The 19,152-nt window shown below is 40.8% G+C and overlaps 1 protein-coding gene across 4 annotated transcripts in view; it reads left to right on the top strand.

Annotated features, from left to right (window-relative positions):
• Window positions 1–19,152, top strand: part of TUBGCP5 (tubulin gamma complex associated protein 5) — a 1,496,334-nt gene that overhangs the window by 1,158,801 nt on the left and 318,381 nt on the right. For all 4 annotated transcript variants that reach the window (XM_033947661.1, XM_033947658.1, XM_033947659.1 and 1 more), the window contains 2 exons: window positions 6,702–6,786; window positions 6,915–7,035. In XM_033947661.1, coding sequence (XP_033803552.1) covers window positions 6,702–6,786; window positions 6,915–7,035 — 206 coding nt within the window. The remainder of the gene's footprint in view (window positions 1–6,701; window positions 6,787–6,914; window positions 7,036–19,152) is intronic.

Below are 19,152 nucleotides of genomic sequence, written 5' to 3'. Positions count from 1 at the left end.
GGGTCTCGCCGAGTACTACACCGGACATCCTGTATTCATGTATAAGATTTTATTACCGACATGTATCACTTTGCACTTATCCATGTTAAACCGCATTTGCCATGTTGCAGCCTATTTATGTCACGTTGCAGGTCTTCGCAATCCTTCTGTGTCTTCACTACTCTGAATAACTTTGTATCATCCGCAAATTTAATCACCTCGCTCATTGTACCAATTTCCAGGTCATTTATAAATATGTTGAAGAGCACGGGCCCGAGCACTGAACCGTGCGGCACTCCACTCGTGACGCTTTTCCAGTCCAAGTAATATAACATAAAATCGTACTTCTTGACCGCGTAACCATAAGTTCTACGCGGTTTACAAAAGATTATAAACTGAAAACAAATTGAGAATGACAAGAAAATTATTTGACCAAGTATTTTGAGAAGAGGTGAGTTTTCAATTGGGTTCTTAAATGTTTATAAGAACAAGCTCTAAGCAATAAGAATCAAAATTCTCTATCATGAGAATCCGCTTGGAATGCTAAAGTGTGGTCAAGAAATTTCTTGCTTTTACAGCTCTGTACTGATGGAAAAGTAAACAGGGCATGGGATCTTCTACTATGTTTATACGATGCTAATGTAAACTTATTAACCACTCTGTTTCCTATCCGCTAATCAGTTTTTAATCCATGTGAGTATATCACCCTCGATTCCATGGCTCGCAATTTTTCGATGCAGTCGTTCATGCGGGACCTTGTCGAACGTCTTCTGAAAATCCAGATATACAATGTCGACCAGGTCACCCTTGTCTATTTGCCTGTTTACTCCCTCGAAGAAGTGCAGAAAGTTCATCAAGCAAGATCTTCCTTTGCTGAAGCTGTTCTGGCTGGTCCTCATCAGATTGTGTCCATCAAGGTGATTAATTATGCAGTCCTTTATCAGCGCCTCTACCATCTTTCCCGGTACTGAAGTCAGACTTACAGGTCTGTAGTTTTCCAGATCTCCTCCCGAACCTTTCTTATAGATTGACGTTACATTTGCCACTTTCCAGTCTTCCGGAATCCTTCCTGATTTGATCGACAAATTGGCTATTAGTTGAAGCAGTTCAGCTATAACCCCTTTCAGTTCCTTGATTACCCTCAGTTGGATTCCATCCGGTCCAGGGGATTTGTTGTTTTTATGCCTATCAATCTGCCTGCATACCTCTTCTAGACTGTCCGTCAACCATGTCAGTTTCATGTCTTCGTTCCTTGCATATAGCCTGTCAGCTTATGGTATATTGTATATATCCTGTTCGGTAAATACAGATGCAAAAAATGTGTTCAGTTTGTGGGCGATGGCTTTGTCCTCCTTTAGTACTCCCTTTATTCCATGGTCATCCAACAGCTCCACTGCTTCCTTTGCAGGTCGTTTCCCCTTAATATATCAAAAGAACAGCTTGAAATTTTTTGCCTCCTTGGCCCCTCTTAGCGCCTTATGGCATCTGCTTTGATGTTGTTTGTGGTTTTTCCAGTTTTCGTCCGTTTTTGACCTTTTCCATTCCTTAAACGAAGTCTTCTTGTTTCTGATTGTTTCCTTCACTGCTACAGTGAGCCACGCCGGTTCCTTGTTCTTTTCCCTCTTGGATCCCTTGTTGATACGCAGTGACTTCGGTGACCATGTTCTTAAAAAGGGACCATGCTTGCTCTAGTGTTTTTACAGTGCTTATCCTCTTCTTCCCCACCATGATTCTCATCCCTTCATAATTCCCTTTTCGGAAGTTCAATGCCGTGGCTCTTGTTCCTGATCGATGTTTTGCCCCTGTGTCCAGGTTGAAGTGGATCATATTGTGATCACTTTCCCAGCGTCCTTTCTATACCTTATGCCGATCCTCGTAGTCCATTTAGAATTAAGTCCAGAATTGCATTTCCTCTTGTATTTTCCTTGACAAGTTGTTCCAGGAAGCAATCGCCTACAGCATCCAGGAACTTGATTACCCTACTGCAGCTGGAGGTGCCTAGGTTCCAATTTATAATAATTTATAATTGAGGTCACCCACGATAACTGCGTTGCCTCATTTACAGTTGTGTTTAATCTCGTCCGTCATTTCTCCATTAGTTTCTAAGGACTGCCCTGGGGGCCGGTAGTAGCTGCCAATCTTCGTTTCCGTTCCATTTGTTCACTGTATTTTTGCCCATAGAGACTCTACCTTATTTTTTGTTTCCTGCATGTTCTCTCCGGTATACTCAATTCCCTCTTTGATGTATAGGGCAATACCCCCTCCTTTTTGTCCTACTCTGTCTCTGCAGTATAGCTTGTATCCCGGTAGCACAGTGTCCCAGACGTTTTCCTCATTCCACCATGTTTCTGTGATGCCAATGATGTCAAGGTTATCTTTTTGTGCCAAAGCTTCCAATTCCCCCATCTTATTCCGTAGGCTCCTTGCGTTCGTGTACATACCCTTGAGTTTGCGGCCTATTATTTTTTTGCATTTCCTTCCCTCTTGTGTTCCTATCGATCCGTCAGGATTTCTATCTTGCCTATGATCTGGTGAGTCTTCCCTGTAATCTTCCTGCATGGTATCCTCTGAGTATACCGTTTCCCGAACCATCGACTCTTGGTCGACTGTCAGCTTTCCCCTTCTTCCTAGTTTAAAAACTTCTCAATTTCTCATTTGATGTTGCTTGCAAGGAGCCTCGTTCCGTCTCCGCTGAATTGGAGTCCATCCTACCTGAATAGCTTGCTCTTCCCCCAGAACGTCGTCCAGTTGTGCACAAAGTGGAATCCTTCTTCCTCGCACCAGCACCTCATCCACGCGTTGACTGCTTGCAGCTCCATCTGCCTCTTCCCGGCAGCCCTGGGTACCAGCAAGATCTACGAGAATGCTACCATTGGTGTTCTGGTCTTCAGCTTTCTTCCTAGCATCTCGAATTGGTCCTTTAGTGTTTCCCTGCTGTAGTTCCTGTTGCTCACGTTGTTTGTCCCCACATGGATCACCACCGCCGTATCTTCTCCTTCCATACTGTTGTGATGTGGCTCACTATATCTTCTACCTTGGCTCCTGGTAGGCAGGTCACCAGCTGATCCCGTCTTCCTCCCGCTATGTGGCTGTTGACTTGTCTGATGATGGAGTCCCCCATGACGATTGCTGTCCTCTCTATTTTCTCTTGTCTCTCTAGCCACAGGTCCGTGTCCCCTGTGTATGTCCATCTCTCCAGCTGTAGGTCTGTGTTTTATTTTGAATCAATTCTGTTATTTTAGATTTTGTTTTGGTCTTCTTCTTTAGTTATGTAACCCACACTGTAGCCCAGACCAGGGCTCTACAGCGCTCCAAGTGGTTACCTCAAAATAGCCCACCAGCGTGTGACCCGAATTGGACTTTAGAATGGAACCACAAATCAAAGCTACAACAATTGTAGTTCATAGGAGAAATCATTCAATTTTATTCCTTCCTTCATAAAGGTAAGTAGTTCATTAATGCAGCAAACAGCAGCAAAACAAAAATACCCAAAAGAAGCAAGAAAATAAACAGCACAAAATAAAGTCCAAACTTGCTCTCAGTGTTAATTTAGTCCCAGCTGCACCTGAGGATTCAGCTCTCCTCAGTTAGCACTGTCTGCTCCCAAGCAGATAGTTTCTCCAACAAAAATAAAGTTCATGGCACTTGTTCACCAAACCACAGTGCCCAAAGTTCAAATAAAGCCTCTGGCAGACTCAGTCCACTGCCAGGAAAGGAGAGTGTCACAGGTTTTGCAAAGAAAGGCCTCAAGACAGGCTTTCAAAATTTCCCTCCCTGGGTGTTAGCAAAACCTCTCCCAAACAATTCACACTCCTAGCTTACAAAAACAAAAATAGTCCAAACAGTCAAGTGAAAAATCAAAACTCACTGTTTGCAGGTCCACCTGCATGGCCTCAGGAAAGCCAGGAGCACACTCTGCAAGACTTTCTCCACAATCCATGGGCTGTTCCTCCTCTGGAACCGGCAGCTCCTCAGCTTGTCCAGCTTCTAACAGTTCCATGGGAATTGGTCTGTTGCTCCTGCTTGGCCCAGGGGACTCCCTAGCTGGCCTCCCTGTCTGTTCTCTACTGCTGGTTTAAATACTCTGGGGCAACGCCCTACTCTACTCAGCAGTGTTCCAGGGGCCTCTTGGGCTCCCCCGGTGGTGACTAGGGTATAGATCACCTAATTCTTCCTCAGGCAATTCAGGCTCCATCTGGTGGTCAAAGGAGATATTGTCGGTCTCAGGAACTACTTGTACCTTCCTGATTCCACCCCGGGATTTCATTTTTACTTTTTCCCCTGCCCTAACTGGGACCTTGGCAGGGAGAATACCTGGCTGGTCACAGTATGTAAATGCAATTGTTCAAACAGGTGTTTTAGTTACATTGTGAGCCTATTGTACAGTTAGGGATTTTTGCAAAGCACCTAATATTAAATAATTCATTGTTTGTGAGGTTCTGTGAACTTCAAAGGAGGTATTGGCAGTATACAAATAAAAAATTGTATTATATTGAATGTAACTCACCTTAGGCTACTACTGAAAAATGTATGAACAATATCCTAATAAAATACTAAAAAAATAAAATGATATATCCCAAATTATACAAAATGGGAGTCTTAAGAGTGGTGGGTGCATACATGATCCATAAGAAATTGTTATACATCATAGTCCCAGTTTGTGTTAGAACCAGTTAAATTTGCGTCCTTAGAGGAGGAACTAGACAAGTCTGACAAGGTCTCTTTTCAATATTTTTTTGAATTAAAAGTTGTTAACATAGTTCACCTCATTCATTCATACTTTGCTGAAAGGCAATTCATCTGGTTCCGAACATTAAGCTCTTAGGAGTGATCTTGGACAATACACTCTCATTTAAAACCCAAATAAGCTGTATAGTGCAAAAATGTTTCTTCAAACTTAAGATGATACGATTTCTTTCGTCTCTTTTAGATTCACAATCTCTTAATATTCTTATTCATTAATTGGTCATTTCCACTTTAGAGTACTGGAATTCTCTCTATCAGGGAATCACTCAAAAACAGATTAGGAGACTACAATTAATTCAAAAAACAGTCATAAAAATCAACTTTAACACTAAGAAATTTGACCATTTATCCCTCTGCTAAAAAAGGCCCATTGGTTATCCATCACCCATAGAATTACATTTTAAACGTTCTTTCTCACGTTCAAAGTTCAGTCCAACCACTCTCCCTTGTTTGTTGACAGACTTTTGATCTTGTATGAACCATCAAGATCACTCTGATCTTCATGTCTTACTTTCCCCTTTGTTTGTCAGTTATTCAACGATACAATACGTAAAACCATTTATTCTGTAGTTGCACTAACATTATGGAATGCCCTCCCCATAACCCTAAGACAGAAATCTAATTTAAATAATTTCAAGTCCAATCTTAAAACACTGCTAGGACATCAGGCCGCTAGATGGTATAAATTAATTTCTGAATTTGTGAATAAGAAACCCAAAAATGCGCTTAGAGATATTTGGAGCATCGAGATTAAGCAATATATTTCTGCATCTCGATGGTCTTGGAGAATAAAGTGTACAGCATCAGCATCTATGAGACAAACTTGGTTTTTTCTGTTACATCGTTCTTATTGGACCCCAGTTAAATTGAATAAGCTAGATAATTCTAGGTCTAATAGATGCTGGCACTGTCATCTAGACGTAGGTACTTTAGATCATTTACTGTTTTATTGTCCTTTGATTCTGAGCTTTTGGAAGTCGATTTGGGGACATAATAATATTTTAGATTCTGAGATTCCTGTAATTTATGAAGTAGTGATTTGTGGGACTATATTATATGTTAAAGATCCCTTAGATAAATATAGGAGGCAATTGTTTTTAATTATGACAGGTACAGCTATACAATTGATTATGCGAAACTGGAAAAACTGGGACCATCTAAATTTCACATTCTGGTGGGCAAATTTATGTTTAATTTATAAATATGAATAAATGAATGCTGATTTGTTGGGGAATATAAAGTTTTTTTAAATTAATTTGGGGCCCATTGATGTTGTTTGTAGAATTATTATAGTTTTGAATTTGTTGATATATCAAATGCAAATCCAGGGGGAGGGGGGTGGATTTTTCTTTGAATTTAATTTTTGAATTTTTTTATTGATTGATGGGGTAGATTGGATTGGATTGGGTTTTGAATAAATATTTATATAGGTGCTTACTATTTCCTTATAAAGATGAAAAATATGCTATTTGTACTTTTTGAAGGATATGAATATATTTCATTAATAACTATATAATAATTTTTGATGGGAAAAATGTGTTGATCTATTTATATATTGTAAGGATTTTAAGTGATGTATAAAGTGTAAAATGAATTTTTCTTGTATTCACTTAATGAAAGTGTTAAAACTGAATAAAGATATTTTTTTAAAAAATACACTACTTTTTAAAGATGCTTGCAAGATTTAAATAAATGGCTCAACCCTGTCTTCCCTGACATTTTTTCCTCTACCCTCTCCTTTTTATTTCAAGTATTGCAACCTTTCCCATTTCCCTTCTGTTTTATGTTTTGTCTATTGAATTTTTTTAGCATGTATGTCCCTTCTCCCTGATTGTAATTATTTATTATAAAATCTGTATGATGTAAACCGCTTTGGAAATTAAAGCGGTATATCAAGCCGAAATAAACTTTAAACTTAAACTTTTCTAAAATGCTGCAAATTGAAATGCTGTGTGTGTGTTTTTTTTCTCACTCAGACTATCTGTTGCTTTTGAAAGTGTGGATCCAGCAAAGAAAAATCTTCCTGTTCACACTCTAGATGGTCTAACACTAAATTATAAGGTAAATGACAGTTCTTTCCAAGTTTCCAAGTTTTATTTAAAAATTGATATAATGTTTTCTTTTTTTTGCTACCTATTTATAAATTGAGCATTTAAATTATTTCTTTGTCTTGTCCTTTTAATTCTTAGGTTCCTTGGCCTGTGGATATTGTTATAAGCTCAGAATGTCAAAAAATTTACAATCAGATATTTCTTCTTTTATTATTGATAAAGTGGGCCAAGTACAGTCTGGATGTCTTAAAGTTTGAAGGTAAGAAGTATACTAAAGAGCAAAGTTGTGTGTTTTTTTTAGTTTTATGTTCAAAATTAATAATTTTCTGTCAACAAGCAGAATTGTACAGGCACACAAGTGAGGTGATATCATCACCTTAGGGTTTGTCAGTTTTGGAGATGTCATAATTTTAAAAAGCACTAATTAAAAAATGGTACCATTTCATGTGAAAAATCAACAACTAGCTTTAAATTTTGTATAATATGTTATTTACCCACCTGGAATTTTTAGGAAATTATACAAAAATACACAATTTACTGATAATAGTTTTTGTGTGTTTGCATTGCATATTAATGGATTCCCAAGCATAATCTGAAGGGAAAGAATCTCCAAAACTTAAGAATGATTGTTGAGTTCTGTGTTGGGGTTACATGGTGAAAAGCCCCCTGTTTGGGCCCTCAATAACTGACCTCACAACACTCAATATGCTGGTATAAGTAATATATATTTTATTAATAAACAATAACAGCTTACAGGAATAAACCTTTCAGCATATGGAGCAACAGAGTATAGGTATATCAAGCCGACTTGAAGAAACCTCGGATCTGTTCTGCCTACATAATCAAAATAGGCTATTTTTTATACATTTTTGACAGCGTGAGGCCACGTTGGTGTATATTACATTTTTAGTTTCTATTGGTTACTTACAAACGTCATCTCACTTATCAGTTTATTGATTGGTTAATAATTTTACTTTTCTTGAGTCATACCAAAAATCTAGCTATTTTCCCGCCATATGCCATTTTAATATCAAGGTCATCAGTTTTTCCAGTAAGGGCTAGCCTATTCTGGGACTTTCCTTGTATAAAAGTTAATTTTATATTCTTGGTCAATGGTATGTGCTAATCCTTTTATGTTTACTTCCTTATTTTTATGATGCTTCAGCAGATGTCCATGTTAGTTGCTATGTGAAAGGATAAGTTTCACTTGACTTGTTTCTCAGCATTTCATTTTGCTTGACTTGCTTATCTCAGCAAGAACAGATTGTGTAAAAGCTGACAGTTTTATTCAGGGTGTATTCTCGAGCCTTTAGACAGTGTTGGCCTATTTCTATTATTCTGGGGATTTCAGAGGGCCTATCTTCACCTCCATTGTCATGGAGGTCTTAAAGTCTTCACCTATATTCCCCTTCCGTCCTCAATGGTAAACTGGTTCAATATAAAAATATATAGCAATTAGACACAAGGATTCAGGGCACTTCCTCTTCAAGCCAACTGTTGGAAGAATAGTGTAAAGAAGTAAGGAAGATAGACATGCCTACAGTGAGAAGGACAGCTTGGTATAGTTACAGCAAGTCTGTTCTGCAAGCTATGTTGTGCAGTGAAGAGAAACAGGAAAGAAGAGATGCAATGGAGAAAATATTGAAGATAGAGGTGAAGAAGATGAGAAGACACATTTTGGAAATAGCAGTTTGGAATAGCATTCATCAACACACTGAGGAACTACACTCATCCAATTACTTGACTAGAGCTCCATGGTCTCCTCTTATCTGTACCATGACAACAGCAGAGATCAAAATATTTCTAATCAAACCTGTTGTGGTTCCAGACTAGCCATCACACCCCCCAGTCCAAAGAAAGGTGCATAAAAATGACAACTGAGGCTGCTGGTCATGTGTACAATCAGGAGAGGAGGGAATATATATTAGGGGTTAGATGAACATATATTAGGGGTTAGGGGAGCTCTTGAGCCAAAACAGAAGCAAGCAAGACATGGCCTCTTTACTGACCCACTTAAATAGTCAATCAGCAGTCAACTGGTCAGGGGTAAGCCAGGGGGCAGTGCTGGGCAGGAACCAGATCTTATGGGGGGCACCCGTAATATTCAGCTGGAACCTGCTTAAGATAAGCGGGTGATTTTGACAGCTCTGTCCTAAATTCAGCTGCTTATCTTTTGCATGCTTATCTTTTGCATGCTGACCCAGGCTGAATATTGGGCTGGGGCCCACATAAGGTTTTTTTATGTTTGCTTGTTTGCTTTTTAAATAAATCTCCTATACACTCTCTGACCCTCCCCCAATGATCGCAGGCTTTGGAGCGCAGATTGCGCAGTTCTGTAGAGGCGTGATTGCAACTGGACTGCATACCTTCCCTGTGTAATCCGGAGGTCTTGGAAGTCACTGACTGGGGTGACCAGGCAGGTCAGGTCTCCTTGCATGCTGTGTTCAGCTTGCCTGCCATTTCTCCCTTACAGCACAGAGCATAGTGAGTAGCTGTTTGCCTGCCTGGTTAAGCAATTTTGGGGAGTCCTAAAAAGGGGTTTCTGGGTGGTTCCCTGCATGCCCCTAACCCTTCCACCTCTAAAATCGCCATTCCCCGCCCCCCAACTCTTGCCTGTGCCCACTCCCTCCCAATGAGTAGTTCTTGTACAATCCCCCTTTATGTTGGAAACTGGTGGAAAGGGGCTGCCAGGGGCTGTAGGGACTTCAATTAATAGAAATTGAGCCCTTCCTACTGTGCTTATCTCCTTGAGCATGCTCCCTGGATACCAGTTTTGTATTCCTATAAGCCCACCAGTAAGAGCTCTTCTCTTCTGCTCGTGCTTTATTTCTTAAATTTATTGTATTATTTTACACCTTTTTTGCAGGTTTTCACTTGTGCCGTGGAAATGCTGGGACATCCTTTCGGCGGGAGATTGCAGACTTTGGAGTAAAGTCTGCCTCTGGGGGTTACCTGCCACTGCAGTAAGCCCTCTGGACAGCCTGCACATCAGATCGGGGCTCTGGGATTGGGAGCTTGCTCACCCTGGGTTTGTCCACTAGTGGGTGGAGTGAAGATTGCGCAGTTCCATAGAGGCGTGATCACAACTGGACTGCGTATCTTCCCTGTGTAATCCGGAGGTCTTGGAAGTCACTGATTGGGGTGACTGGGCAAGTCAGGCAGTCAGAAGTCTTGAAATCTAGTTTTCCAGCTTCCTGAAGCTTGAGATCTCCCTGCATGCTGTGTTCAGCTTGCCTGCCATTTCTCCCTTACAGCACAGAGCACAGTGAGTAGCCCCCTCCCCCTCTAAAATCACCATTTTCCAGGGTTCCCTGTGTTTTTTACGGGCTATTTTAGGGAAAAATTGGCACCCACGATGGCCATCTTGGATTTTTTCTAAACTTTTAAAAAGTATATTTTTTATACTTAGAAGCGTTGTTTTTGCTCCAAACTTCGCAGATGGCCTCCTCAGGACATATGGCATGGATGTATGCCTTGTTTGCAACAAATGGCTGTCAGATTTGCAGCCATGCTCCACGTGCACCGCTGCCCACGAGGGGGCCGAGGTATGCACAGATTTGGTGCCTTCCACCTCTTAAGAGGTCCTTCTTGGATTTACTGCTGCATACACAGCAAAAATCGTGCCTGGAGACCCTCAGAAGGGTGATGGTGTTTCGGTGAAACACAAGCACAGTTCGGTGAAAAGTCTCAAAAAATCTAAGCACTCCAAATCTGAGGAATTTGTGAATATAATATATCAGGCATACTTGGTTAAAAAGTCCATGCCTGTGGAGCCCTCCTGCTGGTTCTTCGCTTTCGTTGGACACTAGTCTGTCTCCGTGCTCTCAGACAGGGACATCGGAACGGAGATGGACGATGCCTGACATTGAGTTGGTATCTCTTTCCATCTCACTTTCTCAGGGCACCTCACGGGTATCTGCTGATGTGGCTAACCTAGCTGACCTTCGGGATCAGGATTTTTGTGGCTCCCAAGATCTCTCCATTCGTAGATTCTTCAAGCCTAATCCTCTTGAGGATCTCATCTCAGAATCCCTACGGTAATTGAACCTGCAGTCGGATCAGACCGCCAAGGCGGAATGTTCCTTGATGAGTGATCAAAGACCACGCTCTGCCTCCTTTCCTGATAATCTGGATCTGGTCCGGATTCTTTAGGAGGTTTGGGATAACCAGAAGGTCCCTTTAAATGCGCTCAGGCCAGGGCAAAGCTTTACTTCAAGGCACCAGCGTTTTTCAAGCGCTTTACTTCTCCAGAGGTGGATTCGGCTTTGGCTCAGGTCACCAAATGTACCTTTCTCCCCTCTGATGGTGGGATAGTCCTGAAAGATGTTCAGGACAGATGGGAAGATTTCATTCTCAAACGCCTTTTTGATTCTGCGGTGGCCGGGACTGCTGCTACTTCTATTGTTGCATGGGCGTTCCATTCCAAACTTTGCCATGATCCTGATGTTGTCCTCTGTGACATGGATTCACTGATTTCCAGAGTAGACTATCTGGCGGACATCCTATATGATATGATGAAGGTCTTAGCCAAGCTGGGCGCTTATTCAGTGTCATCCAGGAGAATGCTGTGGATACGACAGTGGTCCAGGGATTCCTCTAAGGCCGTTCTGAGTAGGTTACTATTCAAGGGACAATTCCTGTTCGGCCAAGGTCTGGATGATATGGCGAGTGTTCAGGACTGTAAACCTAAGGTTTTGCCAGGTAGCAGACCTCGCCCCTCTAGGAGTTCGGGACGTTCTAAGTTTCGTCCCTTCAGGCGCCCACAACGTTATGGAGGCCCGTCCCATCAAACAGATGTCCCCTGCTCCCCCAAAGAAGCAGATCTGACGCCAGGCCTCTGGCCTCTCCCACGCATAGGAAGACGCCTATCAAACTTTATGGCAGAGTGGGAGACAGCGAACTCGGACCGATGGGTCCTGGAGGTCCTACATGACGGCCTCAAGTTGGAATTTTAATGACCTCTGTCGGATTTCTTTCTGGACTCGCCAGCGGGGCATTCTGCGAAGACACTCAGAGTATAGGCCATGATTCGCCGGCTGCTGGATCTTGCGGCCATTGAGCCCATTCCAAAGGATGACTTGGGCTCGGGAAGATATTCCATGTACTTTTAATATATTTGCCACCCCCAATTAACGCTGATAATCTTACTCAATTCCAATCCTTAATTTTTGATTTTGGTAGCTCTACTTTAAATCCATTAATTCTGGGTGATTTCAATATTCATTTTGATAATCCCAACAATAATTTCACTAAAACTATTCTTTCTTATATAAAACAATTAGACTTTTATCCACTACTAACAATGCCAACCCACCAAGCTGGACACACAATTAATATGGCTCTAATAACCACATCCGCAAGAAACAATTTTTCAGTAAACTGTTGTCTACCAGTCCCATGGTCAGACCATTTTTTAATAACAATCACACATACTATTTCACATAACTTACCTCACATTAAACAACAATCGATAAATTTTAGAAATTTCAATGACTCAATTTTAGAAATTTCAGACTCAATTCATTCAATATTTAAATTAGATTTCTCCGAATCTAGAACTCATTCTATAGATGATTTAATCAACCATTGGAACATTGCTATTAAATCATTATTAGATAGATTAGCTCCAATACAATCTAAAGTTATTTCTGCTCGCAAAATTCAGAACCCATGGTTCACGGCTGAACTTTCTCTCATTAAAAAACAACTATGATCTTCAGAACGTAAGTGGAGAAACGCAAAAACTAAAATAAACTTTCAAACATTCACTGAGCAATCCAAATTCTACAAACAAAAAATAAACCAAACAAAAATGAAATTTTATTCTGATAAAATTTTGAAAGCTAAAAATCCATCAATTCTCTATACTGTACTTAATTCAATAACAAGTTTAAATAAACAACAATCAGAAGCTATTCCATCTTCACCCACTGCTCAGGAACTCGCTGACCATTTCATTGAAAAAATTAATAAAATCAGGAACACTTTTACAGTAAATCAATATAAAACATTTGCTTATGAACAAACCGATTCAGATTCATTATATTCAAAATGTTCAAAATTTAACATGCCAAGTGTAAATGAAATTGAGTCTATTTTCAAATCCATAAACATCAAGGGCTCAAAAGCTGATCTAATTCCTCCTTTCATTCTCAAACGTTACTTTAATATTTTTGGTCCTTTCATCCATAAGCTAATTTATGAAAGTCTAAGTCAAAATATCATACCAACAGCCTGGAAGAAATCAATCATCCGTCCTATTATTAAAGATAAAAAAAATTAGCTCTGGAGATCCATCTAACTTCAGACCAATAGCAAACATTCCTTTTCTGGCAAAACTGACAGAAAAAGTCGTCTTTAATCAAATTTCAGAGTTTGTGGAAAAAACTAACGTTCTACATCCGAACCAAACCGGTTTTAGACATCACCATAGTACTGAACATTATTTGATTGGTATGACTACTTCTATCCAATATTTTCTAGATCACCATCAGTCAATTCTATTAATTTCCATTGATCTCTCAGCAGCCTTTGATACGATCGATCACCAACTTCTTCTGGATAGACTCCAATCCATAGGTATTACAGACCAAGTACTTTCTTGGTTTGTATCATATTTTACAAATCGTACTTCTTCTGTTTCTTTTAATGATTAAATATCCAAATCTTCACAGTCTACATATGGTGTCCCTCAAGGGTCTATTCTTTCCCCTTTATTATTTAATATTTTCCTTGCCCCTCTACTTACTTTATGCCAATCTGTGGGTTTCCAAGTCTTTGCCTACGCTGACGATATCCAGCTTCTACATCCATTAGACCCTAACAAAACTTCTGATATCATAGCGATCAATGAGAAACTCGATCAAATCTACCATTGGCTAGACTTAAACAGATTAGCACTCAATATAAAAAAAAACTAATGTGATGCTTTTCCCCTGGAAAGACAGTTCTTCCCTTGTTGCTCCCATTTCTATAAAAAATGTTCCCCTACAAATAGTTAGTAATACTAAAATTTTAGGGGTGATCTTCGATCACAAACTGAATTTTCATGATCACATTAGTAACATTATTAAAACAACCTTTTACAGATTAAGACAAATTCGATCAATCTCAAAATTTTTATGTTCTAAATCGCTTAATATTCTAATTCACTCTTTGGTGATCTCCAGGATTGACTATTGTAATGCGCTTTTTAAAGGAATCTCTTTAAATGAAATAAAACGCTTACAGATCATTCAAAACGCTTCCATTAAACTTATAACTAAAACAAGGAAATTTGATCACGTAACACCCCTCTTAAAAGACGCGCACTGGCTTCCAGTCTCCCATCGGATAACATACAAACTATGCATACTCACCTTCAAAACCCTTCTTAATAAAACCCCAGCATTTATTTATAAACTATTAATTCCATATTCTCCAAACAGAACTCTGAGATCCAACGAACAGAATTTACTAACTATTCCATCCCTTAAGGTCATCAATACAAGACGACAATTCATTTTCTCCGTTACTGCACCTCAGCTGTGGAACGCCCTTTCAATTTATTTAAGGGAAGAGCAGAATCTTGAGAAATTCAAAAGTAACTTAAAGACATTTCTCTTTAAAGATGCTTTTGATAATTAATGAAACTCACTGCAGCTCAGATTATTTTGATAATTAATGAAACTCTTTAATCTCTTTAAATGAAATAAACTCTTTTGATAATTAATGAAACTCACTGCAGCTCAGATTATTTTATTGTGCTATAATATACTGTCTTTTTGTTACTCATTTTGTATTTTTCCTTTTTTGTTCTACTTTTCTATATTGATTTTGTATTTCATCTCCCTCCTTTCCTTATGTATATAAGTTCGTAATGGTAATTTTTTAATTTTGAATGTCATTATGTATTGTTTTGTTATGTATTGTTTCCCATAAATTGTAATTTTAATTTGTTCATCGCTTTGAAGTATGAGTAAGTGATTAATCAAAACAATTATTAAACTTGAAACTATACTTCATCATTCCAAGGAAAGGCTCTGACGATTGGAAACCGATTCTAGACTTCAAGATGGTCAACGCGGCACTGAAGGTACCGCATTTCAGAATGGAGACTGTGCGGTCAATCATTGCAGCAGTTGTGCCAGGGGAGTTCTTGGCATCCCTGGATCTCACAGAGGCATATCTTCATGTTCCCATCTTTCTGGGTCACAGGAGATTTTTTTACGGTTCCATGTTCTGAGTCACCACTTTCAGTTTTCCACTCTTCTGTTTGTCCTGGTGATGATGCCCAGGACATTTACCAAGATAATGGTAGTAGCAGCTCACCGGTGCTCGCAGGGTATCCTGGTCCATCCCTATCTCGGCAGAGGGGACCCGGGCAGTACAGCAAGTGATACAATTACTGCAATGCCTCGGATGGGTGATCAATCTGAAAAAGAGCCGACTCAATCCTACACAGAATTTGGAGTATCTGGGGGTCCGGTTCTACACAGCGCAGAACAAAGTGTTTCTCCCCCTATCTCGAAGAGAGAAACTTCAACATCCCATTTGAGTCATGTTAGCCATTCTGGCTGCGACAGCCTGGCAATATTTCCAGGTTCTGGGGTTCATGGTGGCATTGGGCTTATCTATGTGCTCTTCAGGAGTCGTTGTCCCGATGTAACCCGCAACGGGACTCATTGCTTGCTCCACTTCCCTAGACCGTGGTGGCTGATCCCTCTGACTCTGTCCAAGGGCCTTTCACTTTGGATTTCAGACTGGGTGATTCCACGGATGCGAGTCTCTGGTTGGGGGGCAGTCTGAATGTCTGCCCTGATGAAGGGCCAGTGGTCGCCCTCGGAGAGCAAGTGGTTGATCAATTGCCTGGAGCTGAGGGCGATTCGCCTTGTCTTACTACATTTCCAGAAGTGTCTCCATCTTGGAGCTGTCTGGGTATTCCATAGCGGTGGCATATGTCAACCGGCAAGGAGGCATCAGGAGTCTTCCTCTGAGCATAGAAGCTTGGCTACTCTTTTCCTGGATGGAAAAGCACCTAGTAGCTCTTTCCGCGGCACACATGGTGGGCGTAGAAAACGTCCAAGCAGATTTTCTCAGTCGATTCCAGAGAGTGGTGTCTCTCCCAGAGAGTGTTCAAGTGCATCAGTGGGGTCGCCCAACGTTTGACCTCGTGGCGACCGCCAAGAACAAGAAGATGGACAGATTTTACCGCCATCGGTGAGAGGCCGGCAGTGAAGGCCTGGATGCTGTGGTGCAGTCCTGGCCTTGTGGCAGTCTCCTCTATGTTTTTCCCTCATATCTCATGATAGGACGCATGTTGCGTCACATTGCAGCACATGAGGGAGCAGTGATATTGGTGGCCTCAGATTGGCCAAGAAGACCGTGGTATGCAGATCTGGTTCAGCTCCAGCACAGTCAGGGTCCAATCGCTCTGCAGGATAAGGAACACTTTGATCTTACAGCATGGCTTTTACGTGTGCGGCCTTGATAGCCAGGGGCTACTTGACTGCGGTCATTGCTGCATAGCAAGCGGAAGTCCATTGCTGCAGCCTATGCCAAGGCCTAGAAGTGTTACCAGGCTTGGTGTTCAAGCGCTCAGCTGGATTCCTCGGGATTCCTCGGTATTCCTCGGGATCCAGGTTCTGGATTTTCTGCAGGATGGCCTGAAAAAGGGCCTTGCTATGGCTTCCCTCAGGGTACAGATTGTGGGTCTTTCTTGTTTGGGTTCTGTCTCGCTCAGAGGCTCCCTAGCGTCTCATTTGGACGTTGTCCATTTCTTGAGGGGAGCGGTTTGATTGAAGCCTCCCTTCGTCTACCATGTCCAACGTGGAATCTGAATCTGGTTCTACACTCGCTGGCTCGTCCACCCTTTGAACACCTCATTGAAGGATCTTACAATCAAGACTGTTTTCCTGGTGACATTCACTTCTGCCTGTAGGGTCTAAGAGATTCAGGCCCTCTCATGACAAGATCCTTTCCTGCGGATCACGGATTCCGCTGTGCTCTTACAGACGGTGCCTTCCTTCCTTCTGAAGGTGGTTTTAGTATTCCATGTGAATCAGGAAGTTTGTCTTTTGGTGTTCATCTCCTCGGGTTCCAGGACCCAGAACCGAATCTTGCAGTCCCTGGACGTTCTCCACTTACTTCTGCATTATTTGGAGGTCACCAACGAGTTTCACCTCTGTTTATTCTTTCAGGTCCTGCCAGTAAGGGTAGACCTGCCTCAAAAACTACCATTTCAAGATGGATTCATGCAGCCATTTCTGCTGCTTATGTGGCAGCCGGGAAAAAGCCACCTCTTGGGGTCTGGGCTCATTCTACTAGAGGTGTTTCTTCTTGGGCAGAATCTAAAGCAGTTTCACCGGAAGAGATTTGCAGGGCAGTCACCTGGTTTCCCTACACACCTTTACCAAGTTTTATCGGATTGATGTAATGGCCAAGCAGGATGCTGCTTTTGCAGCATTGGTGTTGACAGCAAGCTCATCGGGCCCCACTAATGTTTAGGGACTGCTCTGTTACATCCTACCAGTTCCCAGCATAAAGGGGGATTGTACAAGAACGACAGATTAGATTCTTACCTCTGCTAATCTTCTTTCTTGTAAATCCACCTTTTATGCTGGGAGCCCGCCCTATTTCTGTCCAATTTGCAGGTCACCTGGCCGATTACTGGTAAACTGGATTTCAGTCTCAGACCAGCCTTTCTGGGAATGCCGTCTATTTAACTATGGAGTCAGATTAGCGGGGGCCTGGGATATTTGCCCCCTTCTGACTGTCTCCTTATAACCCTGTTTTATAGTTCAGGTTTTAAAGTTTCATAATCTGTTTTCCAATTTGCATTGTTGCTATTTTGAATATGTTTTGAACCTTAGTAAAAGTTACTTTCATCCTGCAACTTTAAATTCAAATTGTCCATGTGGTTCACCAGATCTGCAAAAAAATGCAAATTTCCAAAGCCACTCAGTATCTGATAAAAGTGGTTCATAATGTTTTTTCTCGGTAAGAAATATAATTTCATTCATGAAATGAAAGAAAGGTGAAAGAACCTTTCCATAGCTAAGCAATCAAACTGCAGTATAATATGTCAAGTCAACATACTCTGAATCAAATTCCTCGAGAAAAGACTAAAATTGGTGATGATTATGTGCATGAGAGCGAATGAAATTTACCATAGTAATAACAGGTTTCAAGACACACCTCTTATCAATGTATTTTCATAAAGTGATTGTTGGTGGTCCTTTTACTAAGGCGCACTAGCCGATTTTAGCATGCTAAATCTGCTAGTGCGCCTTAGTAAAAGAGGGGCACAGTGAAGAAACATTGGTTTTGATATTCCTGCTTCCTCACAAGCTGTTGTGATTTGTCCAACCAAACCCATCTTTAAACCAGACATGTTTTTCCTCCATCAACTGTCACGCACTGCAGATGATTCCAGTCCAAATTATATTCCTAGTGTTTTTAACATTTCTTTGAAGATATTCTCTCCTGTTGCTTTACGTTGCTATTTATCCCCAACAGGTCCTGTCGGACATTACCTACTAAAATGTACATATTACATTTTCGCTCATCAAATTGTATTTCTATACTATTGCCTCCTGAGGTCTCTGATCTCTGTATTTCCTCTGAATATCTACTTATTGTATTTCACTGAATGTCCAGCACTCTTGATTGTAAACCGCCTAGAAGTCGCAAGATTGTGGTGGTATAGAAGAATAAAGTTATTATTATTATTATTATTGTAGTGCCATGCATGCTGTGAAGTGGCACTAACCCCCTCCTTTGCAAAGATGCGCTATGCTTTTTAGCGCGCACTAAATATTAATATGCGCTAAATGCCAAATGTTATCCTATGGACGTGTTAGCGATTAGCGTACACATTGATTTAGCATATGCTAAACGCGTGCTAGAACACTAAGCGCACCTTTGTAAAAGAGGGCCTAATTCCTGTGTTTATTATCGACGCCATGAAAAAGTACTACGAGTTGCGAGGTATTACAAACATCAGTTGATTCATCCAGCGTGAGAGAATACCGACTAAAACATTGTGTTTTGCCTACAACTTGCTGGATAATGCTATTTTCCATATTTTTAACCCGACGAGCAATAGTATTTGGCACAAGACTTATTTTAAAAAGATTAAGTTTTACTAGGCATAACTCAGCCACTGCTTCCATCATACATTCTTTGATGATATTGCCATCAATGAATGGTTTTCTGTTTTAGCTAACACATAAGCAATCTTGTAGCTTGCCAAGGTTAAGGCTTCATTTTCTGAGTTGCTTTCATCAATAAGTCTTTCTGAGAATGCAGACAGTGACATAATGATTCAAATTTATCTGAACGCTCCTTTTCTTTAAATTGTGAAAACATTGAAGCATATTTTGTTTCATAGTGGCAG

The sequence above is a fragment of the Geotrypetes seraphini genome, chromosome 6, assembly GCF_902459505.1.
Source record: "Geotrypetes seraphini chromosome 6, aGeoSer1.1, whole genome shotgun sequence".
Classification (NCBI taxonomy): Eukaryota; Metazoa; Chordata; class Amphibia; order Gymnophiona; family Dermophiidae; genus Geotrypetes; species Geotrypetes seraphini.
This window is presented reverse-complemented; position numbering and strand designations above follow the sequence as displayed.